This window comes from Nanorana parkeri, unplaced genomic scaffold (genome assembly GCF_000935625.1).
Source record: "Nanorana parkeri isolate BGI_ZX_2015 unplaced genomic scaffold, ASM93562v1 scaffold334, whole genome shotgun sequence".
NCBI lineage: Eukaryota > Metazoa > Chordata > Amphibia > Anura > Dicroglossidae > Nanorana > Nanorana parkeri.
This window is the reverse complement of record NW_017306602.1, coordinates 715,711-741,003: the sequence shown is the minus strand read 5'-3', so window position 1 is coordinate 741,003 and position 25,293 is coordinate 715,711. Positions and strand designations below refer to the sequence as shown.

Below are 25,293 nucleotides of genomic sequence, written 5' to 3'. Positions count from 1 at the left end.
TGGTATAAACCAGACAAATTTCCACATGAGGGACATTGCCATGGTATAAAATGCCATTTGTGCTCATGAGATCACTGTACCAGCCAATGGAATTGTAGAGAGCCTTTTGTGATCATGAGATCACTGTATCACCCAATGGCATTGTAAAAAGCTGTTTATGGTCACGAGATCACTAGGGCTGCAACTAATGATTATTTTCATAATCAATTTGTTTTTTCAATTTAATCGGATAAAAAAATACCATCCCCAATTTAAAATAAAACACACAATTGGAGTGTTACAAACATAAAGTTTACTTCAGAATAAAACTGTATGCACAATTTTTTGCAATCGCTCTGCACTGGAACGCACAGCATTGCGATACCATGCGTTCCAGTACGGGCAATCACACTGTGGGTGGGAGGCGCTTTTGCGGTGCCTTTGGAATGAATTCCACTGCAACGCACCTCCCGCAGCAGAATTTGTCAGTCCAAAACCGAAAATGACTTTTTCCCCAACTTTTATAATTTTTTTAAATAATTGTATTGTAAGCACATGGCACCTGAATAGCTTCAGCGAGGGAATGACAGCTGCCAGTAGCATGATTCGCATAATGATAAAAAAGGCATGTAGAGATCAATAGGAGGTCAAATCATCTAGCAGCGGAAGTCTGAAAAGATGTGCGGCATCAGCGTCCACTGCCCCCGTGTGGTCTCGGTTTATGCGTTTCTAGGGGCACGCCCCCTTCCTCAGAACCTGACGTGACTAACCTACTCCCTGTTCTTAAATGTCTAAGGCTGACCTATCACGGGCGATCTCTAAATGAGTCACATGAAGCTTTTATACCAGTTATCTGTGTTGTAATTGGTGTTGTCTCTATCATTATCATTACATTTCGTTTTACACTATAGAGGCGCTCTTTTTCGTTTTTTGTCTCTCAGATTGACGGTCTTTTCAACCTGTGGGAGCTGCCTCTGCAGTGAGTTCACTATCATTGCAACTGGCTGATATTGCAGGTGGAGGCGCCGGTACTGTTTCCTAATGCAATAGCCAGCCTGCTATTGGTCATTTCAAATTGCAATAGCTAATAGCAGGCTGGCTATTGCACCCGCCCACTGCTTGCTGTGCCCTCCTCCCAGTGTCCCAGAGGAGAGAGCTAGGGGATCCAACCAACTAATCGATAATGAGAATAGTTGGTTGCAGCCCTAAAGATCACTGTACCGTACATCCCACAGGATTGTAAAGAGCCATATGTGATTATGAGATCACATGATTTCCCTGTACCACCCAATGGGATTATAGGGAGCCATTTGAGATCATGAGATCACTATCCAATTGAAGTGGTCATAGTCACAACTCTTTGGAAATCGATTTCTGTACCTGGTCCGACTCCTAAAAGTGATGTTTCTTCTTTTTTGTTAATATGACAATATAGGCAATAACAAATTTGATGTTTTATTATTTTAGATAAAAACCATAACATTTGTGTTTTTGTCAATATTCAGCCATCATTTTTCTCATGTATCTAAAAATATAAAATTGTACCGTTCCTGAAAAATTTGTTTCAAGTTGATCTTGGTTAACTGGAAAATAATTGAAAACCAGCTGGATATGAAGTGGAATTTTCCTAACTAGTAATGCCCTGGTGTATTCAAGCCTTGTATTCCAATTTGGGTGCAAAAGTGGAAATACACGTTAAATAAAGATGTTCTATTTCATGGTGAATTTCATGTTGCCTACGTTTTCCTATGGCATAAAAAATACACATATCAGTGTAAAGTAAACAGCACTTACCATCTTGTCTTGAATTGTATTGTGATTTGTAATGTCTTCCTTATATTGTAAAGCGCTGCACAAACTGTTGGCGCTATATAAATCCTGTATTATAATAATAATAATTATAATAATTTACAATCACCAAATCATTTCATGTCTGTTTCCTGGTGAAAATGTGAGCATCCAATAATGAGACTTATATTTTTTCTTTTACAAGGCACCTGAGGTTATTATGTCCCAGCACTATGATGCCAAAGCTGACTTGTGGAGCATCGGTACCATCATCTATCAGTGCCTGACTGGCAAGGCTCCTTTCCAGGTAGGTTTCTTCTAGCTGATACAGCCTCAGCTGCTTAGTGAACTATGAAATGTATTCTTTGTTTTATATTGATAACGTTCACATTTGTTGGTTTTAGAGCAGTGTCGCTTTCATTCCTGATTATGCTTTTATACTGTCCACATAATGACCTTTAGTAGCGATCACCCTCTTTGTAACCCTGTTCAGATGAGCTAAGACCTTCATCAAGCTCATGATCAGGGTAACAAAAGACTTGTATGTCAGCACCTGTAAGTAGTATTCATCAGTGAGGGAAACTGACCCCTGTCTGTGTAACAAGACACAGTCATGTCTTGAGCCCTCATCAGATTTGGCATGGGTACCAGTGTCCTGAACATGGAGGGGTGAGATTTCAGACATCAAGTGGCTCAATAAAATATGAACTGGTACTTGTATGGGAATTGCCTAAACTATGTCACTTAGTGAGCAATCAACATTGAGAAATATGAATAATGAGCACATTTCTAGCAACATTGATATTATAAGATGTTGCTCCACAATAACCAAGCATTAATGGCATTGATTGGCTAGTGTGTTCCCTTATGTATACTTTGTTTCATATTTCAATATTAATTATTTAGTATGCCCCATGAAGAACAGTCTGATTGCCATGGAGAACTCATTCCATACTGTACATTTGTAGGCCTTTTAAATGCATCTATAGACACACCTGTCTGTAGTCCCCTACATGGCAATGAGTGACAATGGTTGCAATTTGGTGATTATGATGCTGAACTGGTCCTGAATTTCAAACAAAGTTGCCATTCACATGTATGCTGTACCTGATTATACTACAGTGGTATGAAAAAAATGTTGTAAGGCATGGCTATCAGCATTGTCACTGCTGATTCACAAGCCTGTAGCTTGTCAATCAGTGCATGGCCACACTTATAACTGCCCACTGCTTTCTGTTACTGAAACTCTCCCACTGTGATCTGCAGTGTCTGGGAGGGAGAGCGTGTGACACACAAATCAAGTAGTATCTGGTGCAGTCAGGGAAGGTACAGGAAGTTGTTTTTTTACTGTATGATGCATGTGCATTATGTACTAATTGAATTTCAGATTTTCATACAGGAGCCTTTAGTTATACTTTAAGGTGACCATGGCTTTGATAAGATTGTCACCATTCCAGAATTGGCACTGTACTCCTGTAGCCAGCATTAGAGCATTCCCAGTTCTGCGTTCTGATTAGGGCTGCAGCTAACGATTATTTTAATAATCGATTAGTTGCCCAATTATTTTTTCAACTAATCGATTTGGTTGCATTAAGAATCACTCGCACTCTCTCACTCACTCTCTCACTTCACTTGCCCCCTAACTGATAAAGAGAATAGTTGCCAACTATTCAACTAGTCTCATCATCGCTTATTATCGATTAGTTGTTGCAGCCTTAATTCTGATTAGCTTTGAGGGAAATATGCATTTTCCATCGTGTCGGAAAGTTTCTGTTAAGATTCGCGTTTCCTTATTTTGATCATTGTTAATTTATTTTTATCATGACTTACTAATTTTGGCTCGTCACCTGCAAAAATTGTTTGGTGAATGGGCAGCATTGCATACGTTACACAATTAGCTTGATGCATAGAAAATGGTAGTGGTTATCTTGTTTTTTTAGTTAAATGCCCTTACGTCATCTTGTTTTGTTTTATGTTTTTGGTAGCATGGATTACAGTGTGTTATGAAAGTTTTTCTAGTAGGGAGGAACTCCTTGTCTGACAGTGAATACTTGGAGGGTTATTCACTTAGCTGCAGAAGGCAGCCGAGTTAAATAACTGAGCCGAAGTGAACAGAGCTGAACGACGTTTGCCTATTCACTCCGGCTCAGTACGGCTGAAATACGTACATCGGCTGCCTTCGGTCAGCCGAACATGCTCAGCATGTTCGGCTGAGCCGAAGTGCAGAAGGAGGTCAACTCAGCCGATCCAACATCAGGATTGGCTGAGCCGAACCTCCGGCAGCTCACTCGCTGCTGTTCACCCCTATTCTCAACTCACCATTGAATGCTGATGATCATTTTACTGTTAGACCCTTCGGTTCCCTCAATACCACCATGCATGTACATGTTTATGCTTGGATTCAGATGTTCCAATCACCTCCATGGCCACAGGTGTGTAAAATCAAGCACCTAGGCATGCAGACGCTTCTACAAACATTGTGAAAGAATGGGTTGCTCTCAGGAGCTCAGTGAATTCAAGCGTGGTACCGTGATAGGTTGCCACCTGTGCAATAAGTCCATCCGTGACATTTCCTTGCTACTAAATATTCCGTGGTCACCTGTTAGTGGTATTATAACAAAGCAACTGGGAACACCAGCAACTCGGCTACGAAGTGGTAGGCCACGTAAAATGACACAAACGGGGTCAGCGAATGCTGAAGCGCACAGTGAGCAGAAGTCGCCAACTGTCTGCAGAGTCAATAGCTACAGACCTCCAAACATTGGCACAACAACAGTGTGTAGAGAGCTTCATGGAATGGGTTTCCATGGCCAAGCAGCTGCATCCAAGTCTTACATCAGTAAGTGCAATGCAAAGCATCGGATGCAGTGGTGTAGAGCACTCCGCCACTGGACTGTGGAGACGTGTTCTCTGGAGTGATGAATCACACTTCTCTGTCTGGCAATCCAATGGGCGTGTCTGGGTTTGGCGGTTGCCAGGAGAACGGTACTTGCCTGATTGCATTGTGCCAAGTGTAGAGTTGGTGGAGGGGGGATTATGTTGTGGGGTTGTTTTTCAGGGGTTGGGCTTGGCCGCTTAGTTCCAGTGAAGGCATCAGCACACCAAGATATTTTGGATGCTTTAATGCTCCCAACTTTGTGGGAACAGTTTGTGAATGGCCCCTTCCTGGCCCAACATGACTATGCTCCAGTGCACAAAGCAAGGTCCATAAAGACATGGATGAGCAAGTTTGGGGTGGAGGAACTTGACTGGCCTGCACAGAGTCCTGACCTCAACCCGATAGAACACCTTTGGGATGAATTAGAGTGATGACTGCGAGCCGGGCCTTCTCGTCCAACATCAGTACCTGACCTCACAAATGCACTTCTGGAAGAATAGTCAAACATTCCCATAGACACACTCCTTAACCTTGTGGACGCCTTCCCAGAAGAGTTGAAGCTGTTATAGCTGCAAAGGGTGGGCCAACTCAATATTGAACCCTATGGACTAAGACTGGGATGCCATTAAAGTACATATTCATGTAAAGGCAGGCGTCCCAATATTTTTGGCAATATAGTATGTAAATATAAATATAATAACTAAAGAGCGCAAAAGTGAATTTGAAATTATTATCAAACAAATTGCATCAAATGTAAGTTAGGAACCTCAAAGAAAACTGAGTTAGTTTTGGATCAATTTTATTTATTTTCATAGAGGGAGATGGCATTAGTTACACCAGAGTTTCAGCTATTGAGCACTGTAAATAGGCTTTTTTCAACTAAGCAGTTTGGATTAGCTGGTAAATACACGAAAAGGAGACGAGAGCTCTACCCGATGACTGGGAGAATGTAAAAATGTAAATGTTATATATTCTTATTTAATATTTCATAATTACCTGGCTAAAAAGTAATGGATATCATTCACTTTTTTTGGCTTCAAGAATAAGAAAGTACATACAGAAACACATGCTATCTCTCTCCCTCTCCCTCTCTCCTCTCTCCTCCTGGATTTCAGCATGGTCAAGTGTGTTTACGGTCTGTTTTCTAGCACACATCTTTTCCCAGCATGTTCTATACTTATCACTGTACATGAATAGACAGCTTCCAGCTCTGTGTGTTAACTTAAGCATGGAACTCAGAAGCTGCTTACAATGTGCCCACTCTTTCATCTAAAGTCACTTTCTAAAAGAAAACTTCAATGACCTTTCTGGTTCCCTGTAGTCTAATTGCATTATCAGAATAATTGCCACATGCACATTCCATCCTTTTTTGTAAGCATTTCAGTTCACTGACTGAACACAAGCTGACAGCTTGTGTCTAATTAATCATCTTTTTTTAAGTGGTAGAAGCCAATGATGCAACCTGTTCAGAATATTGCACGGTTAGTAGTACATAAAAAACAAATCCTGGATTTCATCACAGTGTGAAATAGGGTTATTCAGTGTTTTTCAGGACTCAGACTCCGGTGATATAAAATGTAAGCTCATTAGTATACTAGAGCTTACATATCAGAGTGGTGTTTTTAGTTTGTTAGTTTGTTGTTTAGTTTGTTAGTTCAATAACTTATTAAGATTACACTTCAGTACTGTGCTGGGTAAAGTCAAGGTAACATTTGCACAGCTAATATAATACTGAAAGTTGCAATAATGTACGATATACCGGTATATGCTTTATAATTGACATATCAATACCTAAATAAGAGCTATAGTATTTTTCAGTTGTCAAAGAGCGGTCTTCTATTTGGGGCCCTTTGCTGGGTTATTCTACTCAGTTCAGCACTTCAGTTTAAATTTTGAGTTTGACATGTCTTTACCTAAGGAAAGGAATATACAAATTCACCTTCTTACTTTGGGCCTCATGTATTAACATGGTTTTACTAAGAGTTGGCATTATTCCTCTGTAGCCACAAATCAGATTCAGACTTTCAAGATGGGTATACATCTAACTGGTGTCTCAGAGGAAACAAATCTAGTTCTTTAGAAGAACATATTGATATATTGGGTCTTTTATTTGCATCAGAGTGCCCTCACTTTCAGTTATATTATGGTTGGATAACGTGGCTTGAATAGGAATTCCACCTTTTCCTCACCATGTAGAAAACCCCTATATATCTTTTACTCATGTGTATATAGCACCGCCATATTTTGCAGAGCTTTGCTATTTATAAATCTAACACTAGTCCATTTACTACTGAGGTGCTTGGAATTTAATCTCTTCAGCACAAATGGGCACATTAGGGCCAGTTGTGTGGTCAGAAGTAGGGATCAACCAATATGAATTTTTCGGTACCGATCATTGGCCACATACCCAATATCTGGTACCGCAGCTGGATGTAAACAGCAGACGGTCGCCTGATATCGGCCGATTCCCTGTTTCCTTTTTTGGATTCTGACAGCGGCCACTGTCGGAATACAAAGAAAAAAAAAATCAGAGAGCAGGGGAAGCATTAGCTCCTTTCCTATTTGCAGATTACCCTTCTCTCTGTTTTCTCCTTCAGGTCCTCCTCTGCTGAATGACAACAGCAGTGGGCAGGTGCAATAGCCAGCCTGCTATTGCAATTTGAAATAGCCAATAGCAGCCCAGCTATTCATTCCAATGCTGTCTGTTGGGTTTTTTATTTACTCTGACGGCAGCTGGCGGTTACTGTCAACATAAAATAAAAAAACAGATAGTGGAGGAGCTAATGCTTCCACTGATATCTGATGGGTTTTTTTTCTGCGTATTCTGACAGCGGCCACCAGCTGCTGTCCAAATACTTGAACAGGGCTGGCAGCTCAATGGCTGCCAGCTTTTGACTGGCTCCTTCGATCATCTGATTGAGGCATGCCGGCTAGAGAGCGGCACCCACTGTGAAAATTGTGTCCGGTTCTTTAAAAACTGGCTGAAATTTGCACAGTGTTTATTATCGGCAATATTTATTTACTTTGACCGATAATTATAAAAACTGTAAATATCGGTACCAATTATCGGTAGATCCGATATTCGGTCGACCCCCTGGTCAGAAGGTAGTTAACCCACCAGCATGCTCTTGAATTGTGCCAGTGAACCATGCATAGCCTCTGAGCATTTCAAGGCTGTCACCATTTTTGAGGTGCTCAGCCTTCCTGCGTGGCTCAGCCCAGTCTCAGAAACCATTGCTTTTTAGTAACTTTCTGAAACTACACTGTCTCATGCCAGACACAGCAGAGTTCCTCTGAGCAGAGGTAGTTTTGGAAATGCTCAGCTATGACCAAGTGTCTGATCAGTGGGATAAAAGCAATGCTGTCCCTGCCAGGTAAACAGTTAGTCTAGCCAGTGTGAAGTGGACTTCATTTCAAGGGTCATACACAGTGACAGCTGTCATTTTCCCCCTTGGACTTCTGCTGTCCCACATGTTAAGACCCTCTTTAGTTATAACTTTTCATGTTCATATCAAAGAAGGGTGTAAAAAGCTAGCAAACACTATAACGGCTATTAAACAGCAGATAAAGCAGGGTACTCTGGGCTGTATGTCTGACTCTTGGCAAGAATGGATTGAAAATGTTGAAAAGATTGAACACTTAATTTATGACAACAAGATGCTGGAGTTTATTTTTCCCTATGACAGCCAGAAGCTGATTAGATACTCTGGGCAACATTTTTCTTTAAAATATAAACTGGACATGGAGCAAATAGTTCAGTTGAAAATGGATTCTCAATTTAGCTTTCTTTCCTTCTTCTCTCCGATAAGAACCTATAAATATGGATTGATGTATAAAGTGACTTATTGCGGAACACTAAAATAATAGTGGGAATGCTTGTAAAATATAAATGGCTTGGATATTGGTCTAACCACTTGCCTGTAAAAGATCAACTAATATATTTAATATAAGTCTGAATTTTACCTTCATGGAGTGACCAAATATTTTCCTATACAGTAAGCTACTATAGAAGCAGGAATCTGAAACCTTATACAGGGCCTCCCATGTTTCCTGAAATGCAGCTCACAAGCATCACTCTGAAGGCTCGTTTCTTGCTTAACTCTTTCCCAACCAGTTGGAATCCTAAAGCTGGGCATACACCTTACAACCATCGCACGACTTTTGTTGTGCAATGGTTGTAAGGTAATTAAAATCTCGTACGATCTGCCCATCTTGAACAGGCAAATCGTACTTGCGATCATTGCAAGCCCTCCCCGCCGAGGGGAGGGCTTCCGATGATTCCAATGCTGAGCAGGCAGTGTGCGCTTGTGGCATTTGTCTTCCGAGCACGCCACTAACCCACTGGAAATCTTACGATTTACGGCAGGTTTTCAAGAGTGCTCGGAAGACAAAGACCTGCAACCGTACAGTAGAAATGCCCGCACGCCTTCCATACACCCGCGATTATCGTACGATAATCGGCAGGTGTATGGGCACCTTTTAGGCTTTATATTTACAGTTTCCCTTCCACAGTGTCTACTTCTCCAAAAAATATATGTGTCACGCGCAAGATTAAGTTTGGGTTTTATGGAAAAATTCAGGAGACAGATCCATTAAAACATTAGAATGTTGTGCTTTATAGTTTTGCTAGGTAGAATAGATAAAATATGACTTTAGGGGCTCCATTTGGCTGATGTAAAAAGGCCTTCTATTGACCTCCATATAAAACTGAAGTTAAATCTACTTCTATTTTGTCTTCCCTAGTCCTCCCCCTTTCCCCCTCATCAACATACTAATGAATCTTTTTATGTGTAGTGCCCTAGTGAAAAGGGTGCTATTAAATCAGTAACGATAGTCAGTGGTGGGAGGAGATAAATACTCGGGGTGGGCCATGTGAGCTTGTCTCTTCATGTCCGAGGCCCTACCTGCTGGGGGGCTGCGCTGGACTGCCTAAGCAGACCAGGCCTCAAAGCCTGGGGACTAGCTGTGGAATCACCCTGTAGCCTGGTGGCAGTAGGTCCAGTGGGGGCTGCTGCTAAAGACAAGGATCAGTAACTTCTACTTTAAATATGCTGTGACAGGTGTTCGACCTGCTCTGCATGGAAGCTGTAACCACACTCTCTCTGAAAAGCCATGGAGTCTACATCTGCCTGGATGATCCTTAGTCTCCTCTACCTCTCTCCCTGAAGTTCTGCAAATAAAAAGTTTCAAGCATCATAACTACAGTCTGGACCTCGCTTCAATCGTTCTACCGAAGGAGCCTTAAAGTGACATTAAATCCTCAGATTTTTTAACATAAACCAATACTGTAATGTGTGCCTTACTGTAATCCATGGTAGTTTCCTTTCTCTTTGCTGCTCTTCCTTTTAAATCCTCATGTCTTCTCATGCTGGGGGAGAACTTCCCTTTGCAGCTGAGTGCCTCTTCCTGTAGTGCTGGCTCAGGTTGCAAACCTACACACAGACACCATGTATCCATTTCAGAGACAAGGCAGTCTGCTGCAAAACAGAAGTTCTGCCCAGCATGAGAAGAGATACGGATTTAAAGGGAAGAGCAGCAAAGAGAAGGGAAACAACCATGGATTACAGTAAGGCACACATTACAGTATTGTTTTATATTAAAAAATCTGAGGGTTTAATGTCACTTTAAGTGTTGTTGGGCCGAAGCGAGTAAATGTATCCCTAGACAAGAAGAATCGGAGCTGTCGCCACCCATAGCAACCGACCCTAGTACTCAAGGTGTGCTTGTATGCTGTGGGTCCATAATAGAGGTTTCTCTATATCCTATATTGGTATAGCTCTGACCAGGAAGGGGGAGCGCTACATATGCAAAAACCTTTCTGTTTACATACTTATTTTAGACCCAGTAGTGTAATCACTGGGTTTTTATGCTTCTCTACTCAAATCAGGCAGATCATTGATGGCAGAAGGGGCCAGTAGGGAGCTGTACATAGCTTCCTGAAAACAACTCAACACTCTGCCCCTGTACTCCTCTCAAGACCTCTTTTAGTCCTGATGAGCCCATACAACTATGCAAAACTGAAGGGACGTCTAGAGTTCAATTTGAACTCTATAAGCAAATTGCAATGTAGGTAGAAAGTGACAGGTATTATTAACCACCAGTCTCTTTAGACCAGGCAGTAAACACTTAGAAGAGATAGACATGCAGTGATTTATTTTCCTGACAAGTTAAATTAAAACACTCCTAGACCTTTTTAAACCTATAATGTTTACAACAAGCTCTTGACAGTCCATCCCAGTTGTGGGAGCCTTCTTGTTGCATGTATTTTATATGCCTGCATGGAATTACAGCTAAGGAAGATGAAAAAGGTCTGGGCTGTGAGACAATGTTGTACTTTTGCTGCTTCCCCGACACAAATTTGCCCACCACTTCTGTTGAGTTGATGGCAAATGTGTACAATTGAAATAACTCTTTTCGGGAGAAAGATAATTACCCATTTATTTTTTTTATTGTGGCATCTCTTGAGACCTTTAGCAAAATCTAAGATTAGCATTCCGCTCCAATTGAAAGTTTCAATAAAAGTATTTGCCTTTTATTTTACTTGCTGAGTGTGATAACTGGAGTTGAAACTCTGTGGAATGGTATACAGTGTCATAAAACACAGGGCACTGAGTTCACTGCATTCCAGCCCGGCTCTGCTTCTGCTACATGGAGAACATTTGACACCCCGCTTTTGCAGGTTCAGCACTTGTAGGAGGTCATGTTCACGTACACATATTTACATGAGCTTTTTGCTGCTTTTGATGGAATATTTGGTTTTGCAGTGCTACATTTGTTTTATTGATATTGCATTCTCATTTAACATTAGGACTTTGATTTAAAAAAAGGGCCAGCAAAACAGTATTTGCAACATGGCCGGGGTCAGGAAAGAAAGAAAGAAAGGCTAGAATCGGAATGTTACCTCCCTTAGTCTAGGCCCCCTTGGGTGATGAATGTGCACTCGGTCTGCACAGCTTTCTAGGAATTGAGCTTGGGGTTGGTACTGTGAAAAGTGTTTCAATTAACTCTTTGTACTACATATGAGCATGTTAAAGGGAATTTCAATGCTCCATATCGTATATTTTTTTCACTCATTTTTTTTGTTTTGTTGAGTTTACTTGTTTGTACCACCACATATTATAAAGTGCAACCATGAACACAGTGTATAAGATCAGTAATGCAACAGCTCAATCATAAGAGCTCAGTAAAGGGGGCACACAGCCTCTATATATACATAAAAGGATGTAAGCTGCAGCATGTCTGATAAGCGTCAAATGTTATTGAGCTCCTATCAGGAGGTCCTATTGACAAAGGGATCATCCACTTGGAATGGTACAATGTGTGTTCAGCTATCATTGTGTCATTTCCCTGTTCACAGTTACCACTGAACAATGGAAGTTCTTACTGGGGATTATGCATGATATATGTAGCATACACATTTTACCATTGCATGAGATAACTACCCAATTATTTTTTTTTCTTTGATTGTAAGATAGGAAATATCCCTCTGCAGCCTGCAGTGGTTTAATAAATATTAAATTCAGTACACATGTAAGGCCAGCTCAGAGAAAATGTCTCTACCCTTGTATCCAAAATAGAAGTCATCTGTTGGTCTACAAATACGTTGCCAACTGTTAACCATTATTAAAGAAGACCTACATCCAAAACACTTCTTTTCTTTTGGTGACCAGGGGACTCTTGGGGCTCATTCACATGGGAATCAGCCGCAGCGTACAGCTCTGTGCTTGCCCGTGTGGGGCAGCTCCCGGGAAGGACAGGTGCTGCGTGTGATTAAGTACGCAGCCCCTGTCCTTCTCTATGGGACTACTCGGCCGTACGCTGCCCTACGCTCACCCACCCTGCACATCCATGTGGGTGAGCGTACTCGTACGCTGACAGGACGGATCCTGTCTGCGTCCGACCCGGGACCCGTACGGAACTGCACTTGAGGTGAGCGCAGGGGGCGTATGGCCGTGTAGTCCCATAGAGACGGACAGGGGCTGCGTTCTAATCACACGCAGCACCTGTCCTTCCCGGGAGCTGCCCGATACGGCTGTGCACGGAGCTGTACATGCCGGCCGTTTCTAATGTGAATGAGGCCTTATGGTTGCTTCCGCTAAAGGTGACCACACACCAGTAGAAGTTTGTTAGAAAAGTTTCAAAGCATTTGTCTGATTTTCTAATGGTTAGTACACTTTGGTTTTGACAATGCCGATGAGGAAAATCAAAGGAACAGGATGGAAAAATGTTCTTGTTTCTTACCTGAACTAAGATTCTAACCTTGAACGTGATTTTCGTTTGGGAAAAATCGTACATAATGTTATGTGCATGTGCTAGGCAAGATCGAATATTCTGATATGTAATCTGACATGTTGGAACAGTGGAATCAGTGAATGGAGGAGATCAGCAGAGCAGACTTACTTCACACTGGTATATTTTACCCTGCAGCTAATGTTGGGTGGAAGTCTACTTTAAATGTGTGTTTATTAAATCTGTTACTGCCATGGAAGAAACGGAGAAAGCTGTGAAGGCATTTCTGACTCAGAAAATAAGAAATGGCACATTCTATATTCTGCTCTGCTCGGGGTGGTTACACACGTTTTCTTTTAGTAGGAAAGACTAGCTCATTTTGTGCAGATTCTAAATCAGAACTTGTGTGGTTAAGGTGGTGTTCGGTTAGGATGTGACTGATAAAAATAAGAATCTTGAGTCCAGAGTTTATCAGATGTGCAGTTCTCTTCTGGTTACAGCTTCCTTCTCGTTTCAGGCCAGCAGCCCTCAAGACCTTCGTCTCTTCTATGAGAAAAACAAGACCCTCACGCCCAAGTAATCATTCAACATTGCTGCCTTTTTTCCGTTGACTTGCTCTCTGTTTACACCTGTTGATTCTGTGCTAAACCTCCAGGCTGCCAGCAAGATGGGCACTAGACACTTGGCACTCCGCTTAGCATTCCTTAATTATCACTGCATAACTGGTAGTGCCAGGCTCAGACAGAAAGGTCTTTTAATCCTTTTAGCAAATGGGATAGGTTATTTGAGGAAACCAGTTTAATGCTGGAAAGGTTTATGGTGCACACAAATAACATTTCACTGGCTGGCTTTTTTTTAAATATCTCAAATGAGAGGATTCTGAGTAAGCAAGCAGTATATAGGCATAAATTATGTCTTCTCCTCCTGCTAAAAGGTAAGACTAGCTTGGCCAAAATATATGACTAGTCTTCCAGAGTGCCTTTATGAAAATAAAGTGAAAATAGAGGTTTGTTCCATTAAAGTGCATGTCTGGGCAAAACTGAAAAAAATGAATATGCCTCTGCATTATATCTACATTTCCCTAAGTTTAAGTACTGTGAGCACAGAAAAATACCTGTTGACCCTGCCAAAAAATCTAGTGCTCTCCTAACTTCTTGTAGTGACCTGACAATGCTGCCTCTACTGTGCGGAGATCCCAGGCTGTGTTATCAGCCCTGTTGGACTACAAAACACCTCCCCCTTTCCTCTTCTATGTAACATAAGAGGCGTTGCTTGAGCTGGCCATATACTGTAAAAAAAATTTTTGCAGGTTTAATGAAAAAATATAACAGATTCTCCATCCACGATGCATCTCCAGCTGGGCTGTTGTATTCTGACTGCAGCGGATGTGCCGCTGTCAGAATACTGAAACAGTGGAACAGGCTGTTGTGGCTGTTCACCTGAAAATTTTCCAATCAGCTGCTTTGATTTTCTGTTTGGCCGATGCCTGATGGAAGTGTGGTGACGGAGCCACCCACTGAATGAATTTCAGCTGATTCATCAAAAACCATAAAAAATTCATACAGTATATGGCCAGCTTCAGTCCAGCATAGGAGAGCTCTGGCAGGACTGGGATCTCTGTGCAGTAGAGGTAGTGTTGTCAGCTCACTATAGGAAATTAGGAGTTCATTGGATTTTTGGCAGGAACAGGTATTTTTCCGTGTTCACAGAGTTTTTACAGAGCAAAACATGGGGAATTTTTTTTTTTTTTTACACAGACATACATTTTAATGACCATTGACATTTCTGAAATGAAAGGTGGTTATCTGATTTGTTTGCATTTAGGCAACAACAGCATAATCCCTTACTGTTCATGAAAAAATCTTCATTATGTGAATAATAACAAAAATGAAGTGAAATCAAACTCTCACATCCTAATTTACAAGTCAGGAATTACTTTCTCAGTCCATCCATGTAGCCCTATAGCAACCAATCTGATTAAAACTGGCACTGGGAAATGACATCTGGAGATTGAACGCTTGAATCTGATTGTGTGAAGAAATACAAACAGACATTTCTTCCCCCAGGCACTTTAATAAATAAAGCCCACACTTGGTTCCTATGGGTCACACCTCCACTTCCCTCTGTACGTTTATTTAAATTGCCTCTGCTGTGCTTGTATCAGGGAATCTGTCAGTTGTGTTAGTGCTGTGTTATTTTATAGGAGTGGTGAACTTGCTATACCTGTTTACCATGATTAGGTACTGCTGAGTCCCCAGAGTGCAGTGGATCATATCCTCATTTGGAATTCTAATATAACCCTGTGCCAACACTGAATCTTTTTTTAGTCGTCAGTCAGTGTTACGTATCTCACAGGGCATTATATCTAAATGCCCACCTCACAACTTGTATCCCCTAAAAATACAACTACTACACCCATGCTAGTTTAGGAGTGATGAAGAATAATACCCAGGCTGCCTGCAAGTGTTACATTTAAACCTGGCAAACATACTCCCCCTCTCGTTCGCACAAACTGCTCGAACTTTCTGCTCCGCATTTTTCCTATACTGTGATCTCTGTCTCTCTGACTGCTCGTCTGGACTGCTCTGCCCTTGTGTTCCTTTGCCTGTACATGCTGTTTAACTGGCATATATGTTTGTGTTGATGTTTCAGCATCCCGCGAGAAACGTCATGTAATTTAAAGCAGCTGCTTTTGGGACTTCTGCAGAGGAGCCAGAAGAACCGAATGGACTTTGGTAAAAATTATATTATGCTTGTGAATGTTATGTAGATTTTAAGAAGTCAACGAACATCTGCCCATTTAAAGGCATTGTTTACATTTGGGGAAAAAGAGTAGAATTCATAAATATATGCAGTATTTGGGTGCTTGCCATCATCAAAGATCTGATCTAATTTGTCTTTTAGAATCTGTATTAAAATAAATATTCTCTGCAGGTGGTGAACATCCTGAAAAAGGAAATTATGTCACTTAAATGATAATTGACAATGAACAGGAAGAATACAAAACTTATTGTAATAGAGAAGTGTCTTTGTTGCCTACGGCAACCTCTGAAATGGGGTCTGTCAATATTACATCTGGAAATCAATTGTCTGTTTGAAACAATTAATACATTTTTCCCTTCAAACATAGTTTTAAATCAACATGGCCACCTATAGCTAGATTTGGTAGAGGATGTGATCCCATTGTATTGCATGACTCTTGTCAGCTCATGGCACAGACTCGTTGACTTTATTAACCTTTTGTTAACTCCAGGCAGTTAATACTGCAAGGATTTATATATTTTTTTTGAGTCCGTTCATTCAGGCACCAGCCTGTAATAGCAAATTGTGCAGAGAACCTCTGCTGGAGACCTGGTGCAATAACAACATCATTGAAAGAGAGTGACGATACAACTCTCCAAAATCATTGCACATATTCATAACATCATCCATTTGTGTATGAGCAGGTTACTTGGCACTGTGTAGACCATAGATAGATGGTGATCACTGAAGAAAACGTGAGAAAAGCAATTGTGAAAAAGTGAGAAGTTGAGCAGTCGTCATCCAATTAAATGAAATCTGGTTGGTCACCCTGGGCAGATTGCCTTCTTTGTTCAGTTCTTTTTCACTTGTATTTTTTGATAGCAGTCATATTTTATGTAAGTAGAGTAACAAGAAGGCACTTTGCTTTAGTAATAATTACTAACTTGCTATTATCAAGTGCTGAGTGCTTGAACCATTTCCCATAGCACACATGAATTGGAGTAGGAAAACGGCCAACAAACATTCTTACTATGAAAGAAGACTAGGCCTCAATTATTTGAATACAGCCTCATAAAAAACTACAGTCACAGAAATACAGAGAGAGGAACATTTTGGAGATTCCCCTGTCTTCAGAAAAGACAAAGGTGGTCTCCCATACGTTACTCTCCATTTTTCTGTAACTTACTTTTTTGCTTCATTTGCTTACTGTTTTTTTACTTTATATTTTATGAGAGGGCAAATCTGTACATGGTCAGTAGGTAAGAAATGGTGGCCCTGAACCTGAAGGGTTAATGCTAACAGGATTTTTCATCAGAAAAAATGCTTCACTCAGTAATTATCGGCCATCTACTGAGCTTTGTATAAATAGGCTGCAATCACTTGCTTGATTTCACATGGCTTCAGAATGTCTTGTGATATGTAATGTGTAACTAAATCCATAAAGTAACATTCCTCCTTGTGGGAATTACTAGTTCATGTATTATCAGTGACACAATCTTTTAATTAAGAGATAATTAGATCTGATATGAGTATTATTCTGGCTTGTAATTGACAGTGTGGAGTATACACATGCGTGCTGTGATTCAAATGTGTTTTTAAGAAGAAGATATTGTACTTCTACAATTTGTAAACAAAGTTTTCATAAAGCCTATTTAATTTGAGCACAAGATAGACATAATAAAGGAAGCCTGCCATGAGAGGGACCTGCAAGTTATCATTTCTGACCCCCCTTCTAAAAATGCTAGTTGCCTAGCAGTATTTGGGTCACTGACCCAGAACAACTATGCAGATGTAATGTACAGGTATAAAGTAGCCCTGTCTTTTCCCAAGTTAGTGACTCAGAAAGTACAGCTAGAGGGTCAGCAAGAACAGCCTTGTATTGCTCTCATGACAGGTTTACTTTAAGCAGATTTAGCTATACAGTGCTTCTAGCAAAATGTAAAATAGCTTGTTTATGCAGTGGTAAGCTGGAATTCCAGCTCTCACACACAGTAGCAGGAGAGAGGTGATAGCACACAATATAAACTGTTATTTGTCAAACATCTCTGAACTCTCATCCTTTCTTCTTCACAGATGAATTCTTCCATCATTCGTTTTTGGATGCAGGCTCCTCCATGAAGAAATGTAGGTGATATTTACAGTGCTAATATTTAACCACTTAAGGATAAACTTAAAATATGTCAGACGTAACTATGTCATATATATTGCCAAATGTATGTACTTTGTATGTTTTGTTGATTTGTATTAACCATTGGCTTCATCTGCCACTAAGGGAATGATCTTCCCAGGCTTCTTCCCAGAATTATCTGCCCATTACACTACTGCATTCTCCATTATGACAAATACATGCATATTCCCACAGGCACTATAAATCCCCCAACAAAATAGCCATGGCATTTGGCTGGATCTTACATGTCACAGTCATACTCCATTCAACACATGAGCACTGATCAGTAGGGTACTGATGTAACCGAGAGGTCGCATGGTCACAATTTCCAGCATGTAATATTTAACGGTCGTTATTGGCATGCATTACACTTCCAAAGAAGCATTCAATGTTTCAGGACCACACAGGGCCATTCAGTCTTTGTGACTGTGGTGGAAGCTAATAAAGATTGTTGAACTGGATCCAAGGTTTGATGGTGACTTGTTCAATACAGGTGGGTGGGTCTGAAAAGAGATTGCCGATATCTACATATAAGAAGCTAATGGGTTATTCAAACTGCTAGCATCAAGCCAAAATTAAAGTATTAAGCCACGTATACATGCTTTACATTTCAGGCGGTTCTTGATTAACTGGCCGAAATTCGATGTGTCCGTGCCATTATCAGCATCTTTCGGACCAGCAGCCATTGATCAGCTGGTCGAAGGAGCATGTTGGAAAACTGTCAGCTAGCAGCCAACAAGCTGCAAAGGAAACGGCAGGAGATTCCGCAATCAACACTCATAAGTGTTGATATCTGTTCTATTTTCTTCGGTTCAGTCGGCAGGTTGAATGAAGAAAATAGAAGCGTGTATACCCAACTTTAGTTTGAGATAAGAAGGTAGTTGGCCAAGCTTTTGTTTCACACCAGAAGTTCAAACTTGGTCAGTGTAGTCAGATGTCATTTAACTTGCCAATATATTCTTAGGTGGTGTGGCGTACTGGAGCACAATATAGAAACCCATAATGAAGAATATATAGATTTTCTGTTTCAATATTTTCATTGACATTTTAATAAAAGAACAACCAGCTTGGATACAGTATCGGTTTCATGGAGCACAGTTTGTAGACAATAAGAAAAGCGGAATATATAGATTTTAAGCGAATCATCTTCGTGGAAAGTAAAGACCCAGCTCTGTAAGGCTAAATTGCAAACCACACACCCATCCACCTTGCTACCCATTTTAAAGGTTCTTTGCCTTTAAGGAAAAAGCTACAGATACACTTGTACCCCAAGCCCCAGCAGCACATTCACACCTTGCCACTTCCTTCGACTGCTGAGAGTAGAAGTGCCATGTATAAGCTATAAATTGCCCAAGTCAGAGCTTACACACGATTATGGATTGTAGTAACAGCTCTAGTGTTTGGTGATTGGTCCAGGGCTTTCACATGGAGTGAGTTACATGCTCCTCCATTCCCTGTATTAGCGGGTATTTTCTTCACTTCTGGAAGTTAAATAAAATGCCAGGGAAATGAAGGAAAACCTGTTGATTTTTGTTCCCATGTGGACAAACCACAGGCTTGTTTTATTGTTTTGTATACATTTTTTTACATTTATGCTTTCCATGGCCATGCAGAAAATACATGAAGATGGTTATATGATAACATCTATAGTTTACTTTAACATTTCCATAAATATTTATGATGCATGCACAATTAATTGAGCACCACATTATCTCCAGCCTGTTTTCATAGACTGTAGATGATTTGGGTAAATGTATTTTTATGTTTTCAGAAAAGAAGTACAATAATATTACTCAAAAATATAAAGGGAAACAATACAGTAATCATGTCACAAAAAAAGAGAAAGTTACATTTGACAAAAACACAGACCGGTCACCAAACCCATTACTGCAGGGCTACAGAAGTCTGTAAATGATTTATTGAGTCAATAATATTCCTAGAAATCTGTGGCAGCATCAGATTTTATTTTGGCAGTGGGGTTATTGAAAGAGTGTGCTTGAGTCTAATCATTGTGTGTATTGACATGTCTCTCTCTCTCTCTCTCTCTGCCCAGCTGCACCTGTGCCAATGCCCTCTTATCCCAGTTCAGGGTCTGGAAGCTCCTGCAGCAGTTCTTCCACATCACACTTGGCATCTCCCCCAGTAAGTACACCATTTGACCATAGTGTGAAATATTTGCAGTTAAAAACACCAATATTTCTGTAGCCGTGTCATAACATTGAAACACACATCAGTATGTAACTTAATGTACTGTGTACTATACTGTTACTTTAATTAGTTTATAAGGCTTAATAGTATAAGGTTTAAAATGGCTGATTTCTATCATTTTAATAAATCAGGTGAAGGTGTTCCTTCATCTGTCATATTCATTGACAAGAAGTTTAATTGAAACCAGATATCCGCTATGAAAATAGCTGCATTCTCATGGAGAACATTGTTCTAAGGCAGCGGTTCTCAACCTGTGGGTCACGACCCCGTCGGGGGTCGAATGACGATTTGCCAGGGGTCACCCAGCGGCTCCCAGCCCCCCCGGGAGAGAAACACTTTCTCCCGGAAAGGTTTACTCTGCTCGATCGAGCAGAGTAAACCTTTCTCTGCTCCGTTTTTGTTTTTTTCTGACATCTGGGCCGCGGACCGCTGTAAGTCAGAAAAAAAAACACCACCATAGGAATGGATAGCTAGATTCCTATTGGCTATTTCACTTTGCAATAGACAATAGCAAACTAGCTATTGCACCCGCCCCCTGCTGCTGCCAATCAGCAGAGGGGGACCTGAAGTTCTCCATCAGGTCCCTTTCTAGCTAGTTTGCTATTGCAAAGTGAAATAGCCAATAGGAATCTAGCTATGCATTCCTATGGTGTTTTTTGTTTTGTTTTTTAATTCTGACGGCGTACATAACACTGTTATATCCACAGTCTCACAATCTTCTCAGGTAAGCCTGCACCCCTCCCCTGCATTAATGTATTGCTGGGGTAGTGGGATTTGTAGACCTCTATAGCTGATGGTACATTGTGCTGTATATGTACCATCTGCTTTAGAGGACTACAAATCCCAGCAATAATGAATTATACGGCGCAATGGAGACTAACACCATCTATAGAGGAATACATCAGATTACAGCAATAATACATTATATACAGCGCAATACAGAATACCAGCAGCTACAGAGGACTACAAATCCCAGCAATAATAAATTCTACAGCGCAACGCAGAATAACACCAGCTACAGAGAACTACAAATCCCAGCAATAGTAAATTATGGTATAATGTACTATTGCTGCGATTTGCTGTATTCCTCTATAGCTGGTGTTATTCTGCGCTGCGCAGTATATTCATTATACAGCACACTGCAGAATACCAGCAGCTACAGAGGACTACAAATCCCAGCAATAATAAATTCTACAGCGCAACGCAGAATAACACCAGCTACAGAGGACTACAAATCCCAGCAAAAGAACATTATAGTATAATGGACTATTGCTGCGATTTGTTGTATTCCTCTGGGATTTGTTGTCTCCTTTTAAGCAGGGGTTCTCAACCTGTGGGTCGCTGTGTGATTTCTGCTGTGCTAGGTGAGAGTCCTCCTCAGCCCTCTCCTAGCGCAGCAGTGTCAGTTCTACTGCCACGCCACCAGATGTCACTGCAGCAGCCCCGTCATCCCTAAATTTTACCGTTGGGGTTCACCACAACTTGGCAAATGTTACCAAGGGGTCCTGGCCCTAGAAAGGTTGAGAACCACTGTTCTAAGGGCTGCTTTAATAGTTTTGCTTAATAAAGAGGATGGCAGATATTGGGCTACTACTTTTCTATTCTGTTTTATTGTTATTTATTATACTTGGTTGTAGTTTAATTGGTGAAATGCTACCCAAAATTAGGTAATTCCACCGAAAATAAATTACAGTGGTGAGATGTTTGTCCTGGAGATTACTGGTCTTCAACCCCACAGTAGCCATTATAAGGAGTTTATATTCTACCTGTTGGATTTTTAATGTATGTTGTGGAAAAAACAGGAGGAGTGGGAAAACACTAAGGTGGTTAGGAAGACCCAAAACTCTAAAATGGGCTGGAAAGAAGCCAGGAATTTTGGTGGGGAGATCTCACTGATATGGATTCCTCAAGATGTATGAGCCCGTAGATGCCTCTCCAGACTCTACCTATTACTGTTTTGGGTGGAAGTAAGTTGTGAAGGGGCTTAAACAAAATTCTTCCTAGGATCTTACTTAGGATATTACACTCTATCTAAGCCTTCTTTCATTGTACTATACATTTTAGGACTGTCCAGCCAAAACAGGGACATAATGGACAGTTAACAAAACCACTACTTGTCTCTGTTTGGTAACGAGTACAGGGAAGAAACTATTTAAACTTTCTAGGACCAAAAAAACTATAGTAGTATTGTGTTTTAACATTTGTAACCTTTGCAAGCCCTGGCAGTCATCTGGCTCTTCCGCAATCCTGCGGCAGCTTGTTGGTCCCTTGTGATAGTTACCAGGATAGATTTAAAAAAAGTCAAGTGTAATTGAAAACTAATTTTAGGGCAATATTTACCTTTTAAAGTGATGAGCCTTAAAAGAGAACTATGACCTAACCTTTATTTTGCCATAGTTCTCCTCAGGGTCACTGGAGGACATATAGTAATGTCTTCCTGTGACCCAAAACTCATCATATAGCAGGCTACTGCCCGCTATATGCTGACAGCCCAGAGCCGCGCTGCAGCCAGGACGACTCTCCAATTTAATTCTACTTTTAAAGATTTTGAATGCAATGCCTGCTTACGATTTGGGTATTGTAGTTTTTTGCTGTTTGGGGAGCACATATGATTTTTAGATTCAATAAATTAATTGATTATTAACTGGACACAGTCTTATATTTTCCATTGAATAATGTGGAAATATATTCCGTTCATTTTTTTTAATACAAATTTCTTAAAACATGTTTTTAAATATTGCGCAACATCATAAAGTTTTAAATAAAATTCATAAACCCTACCATCTTTTTATTTTTTACAAGCTCTGCTTTCAGAAAATATATAGTTTGGAGGTCTCTAGTCAACAATGTGCATTTTAGCATGCTCTTTGGCTAAAAAGAAATTGGAAAAATTGGTCTGACAGTGAAAGGGCGAAAGTATATTCAAAACATATTTTTATTATTCAGTAAAACTGGTATGCAAAGATTTTTATAGAATGCATATAAATCATGTTAGAGCAATGGTACATGCCTGTAGAATAAAGTTAGAGTGGGATACCTGTTTTTATGCGGTTATATGCCATCAGGATGATATTCACATTATTGAGTTGTAGCTTTCTTTAATCAAGGTTGGTTTTCCTCTGTCTCTAGCAGTCTCTTGGAGAAATGCAGCAGCTACAAGAGAAAACCCTAGTTTCCCCCATACCTGACTCTCCAGGCTTTCTTCAAGGCTCAAAGGAATCTGGTGGAAGCAGCAGCAAAAACTCCTCTTGTGACACAGACGACTTTGTTATGGTGCCTGCACAGTTTCCAGGTTATCAAGGTTTGTTTGTTACACTTGGATAAAAGACGAGAGACTAGCATTATTTAACATAAATGCCTATCAATGCAGTGAAAGGTCTCCATTTGGGTAATCTGTCAATAATTACCAGAAAGGTCATGTTGAACAATCTTGTAGCTTGTGTTAAACATGATAAGGCTGCAGCTTTTCTTCAATTGCGCTGTTGTGCACCGCTATTCCTAGTATGCTGTCACTACCTTGTGCACTTTGGGAGTTGTAGCAGTGACGTGCGGTACCTCTTGCTCGGGGTGAGGCATTCCCCAGCCCCGCCGCCCAAAGCCCCACCTCCTGTCGGCCGAAGCTCTGCCCCCGCCGGCCGAAGCCCCGTCCCCAAGCAAGTGTAAAGGAGGAGACAGGGAGGAGCCTCCATGTCCCTCACTTGCTCCTCACCGCTGAAGCTCCGTGACAGGTTACACAGCGGGGAGGATTTCCCTGCTCTGTAACATGTTAGATGCCGATCTGAATGGAGAAAAAGGTGTCAGCTTCAGACCTGAAGCTGACAGCTTTTTCCTCCATAATTCTAGATGAGGCTCTGCCTAACCTGCCTCCCCTGACCGCATGTCCCTGAGTTGTAGTTAAGCAGACCACAAACTACAGCTGCAATACCTTGTAAATGTGGGCAATGACTTGTGGTTGGGCATCCATACACAATCCTACTGGTTAAAAAAATGTTTCACTAGCGAAATTCATAAAAGGTTGCCTGTTGATTTTGAGTATGCATGCCTGTGTGCGCTGCAGACAGCTGAATAGCAGCCTGGTTGAAAGTCTTTTCTCCTGGTATCCTTCACCCAAGGATATCTAACAAGGTCTAGAAGGATCACTAATAAATCCTGCTGACATTACCACAAGTCATTGACAATTTGATGTATGTTGGTACTTTGAAGCAGGGTCACACAGTTTCATGTAAAATTAAAACATTTTTTTTAATATACAATGGGGCAGAATTGGAACTCTTTTTATTGTCATAGCTTTCCCTGCTAGTGAGATTTGCCTGGTAACCACTGTCACTAAGATAGAAAATGAGGGAAAATCCAAAATTTTTAGTTGTCGCTAGCACAGCGGTAGAGGTGAAATCTTCCAATGTGTTCAGGTGCCAACTGTTTAAGAAGGGATTTCACTTACATTGGAGAGATTTCCTCTGACGTACTGTTGTGTCTTAGGGACAGCAAGTTAAGGAAAATCTCTCCAATGGGACACGAATGGCAAAATACCTGACATGAGTTTGAACCACTTCCTAGTTTATCCAATGTGAAAAAAAATGTTTTGGCTTTAAGTATATACGAAGTAAAGTTTAATGCATTAAGCAGAATGATGGTGTTATTAAAATCCTGCCGTGTACCCAGCCTTCAAGGAAGCAGAATTCCATTGTCTTAATAAACTTGGGAAATGCATTCTAAGCCATTAGCCTATTTTCCAACAGATCAACGGTTATGTAAATGTAATGGCAGAGGTTCTTCACACTCTTTTCTGGATGCTTTAATTTGCACTTTAGTTAAATAATTTAATGTTTATGACGTTATTTTCCTGCCTAACAAGATGAGCCCAGGGCAGGAAAATGAAGCATAAAGCATACTTCCAAGTAATCCAGAGGCATTTTGTGAAAAGCTATGTTTAACTGCTGCATTTAAGAGCAGCTGTCTTCCCTGTGAATTTCCTTTCAGTAGCTGGAAAGGGGTTGAAAACAAAATGTACTGTGATAGGCAGAATGAAGCATGCAGGCTAATAGGACAATTGTGATGGTTTTGTTGTTCTGCTTGTGCCCCAGTGATCTGCATCGTTATGTGGTACTAGCTAATTATTGCAGCTCAGACTGAACATAATAATTAAAGTCTGGTTTGTTTCCCAGGCAATTATAACAAAGAACTTGCTTTTTTTTTCCCCCCCCTCCCCGTGCAAACCTCGTGAGATTAGTTGGCAGGTGTGATTTTCTAGGAATTAACAGTTTGTCCAGGGGCTAGTTGGAGATCTTGGAAAGATTTCAAA

The 25,293-nt window shown here is 40.7% G+C and overlaps 1 protein-coding gene across 1 annotated transcript in view; it reads left to right on the top strand.

Annotated features, from left to right (window-relative positions):
• Nucleotides 1–25,293, top strand: part of ULK1 (unc-51 like autophagy activating kinase 1) — a 91,243-nt gene that overhangs the window by 42,342 nt on the left and 23,608 nt on the right. Inside the window, exons 8-13 of the mRNA XM_018558357.1 lie at nt 1,973–2,074; nt 13,392–13,450; nt 15,527–15,609; nt 17,690–17,740; nt 19,837–19,925; nt 23,124–23,283. Of these exons, the coding sequence (XP_018413859.1) occupies nt 1,973–2,074; nt 13,392–13,450; nt 15,527–15,609; nt 17,690–17,740; nt 19,837–19,925; nt 23,124–23,283 (544 nt within the window). The remainder of the gene's footprint in view (nt 1–1,972; nt 2,075–13,391; nt 13,451–15,526; nt 15,610–17,689; nt 17,741–19,836; nt 19,926–23,123; nt 23,284–25,293) is intronic.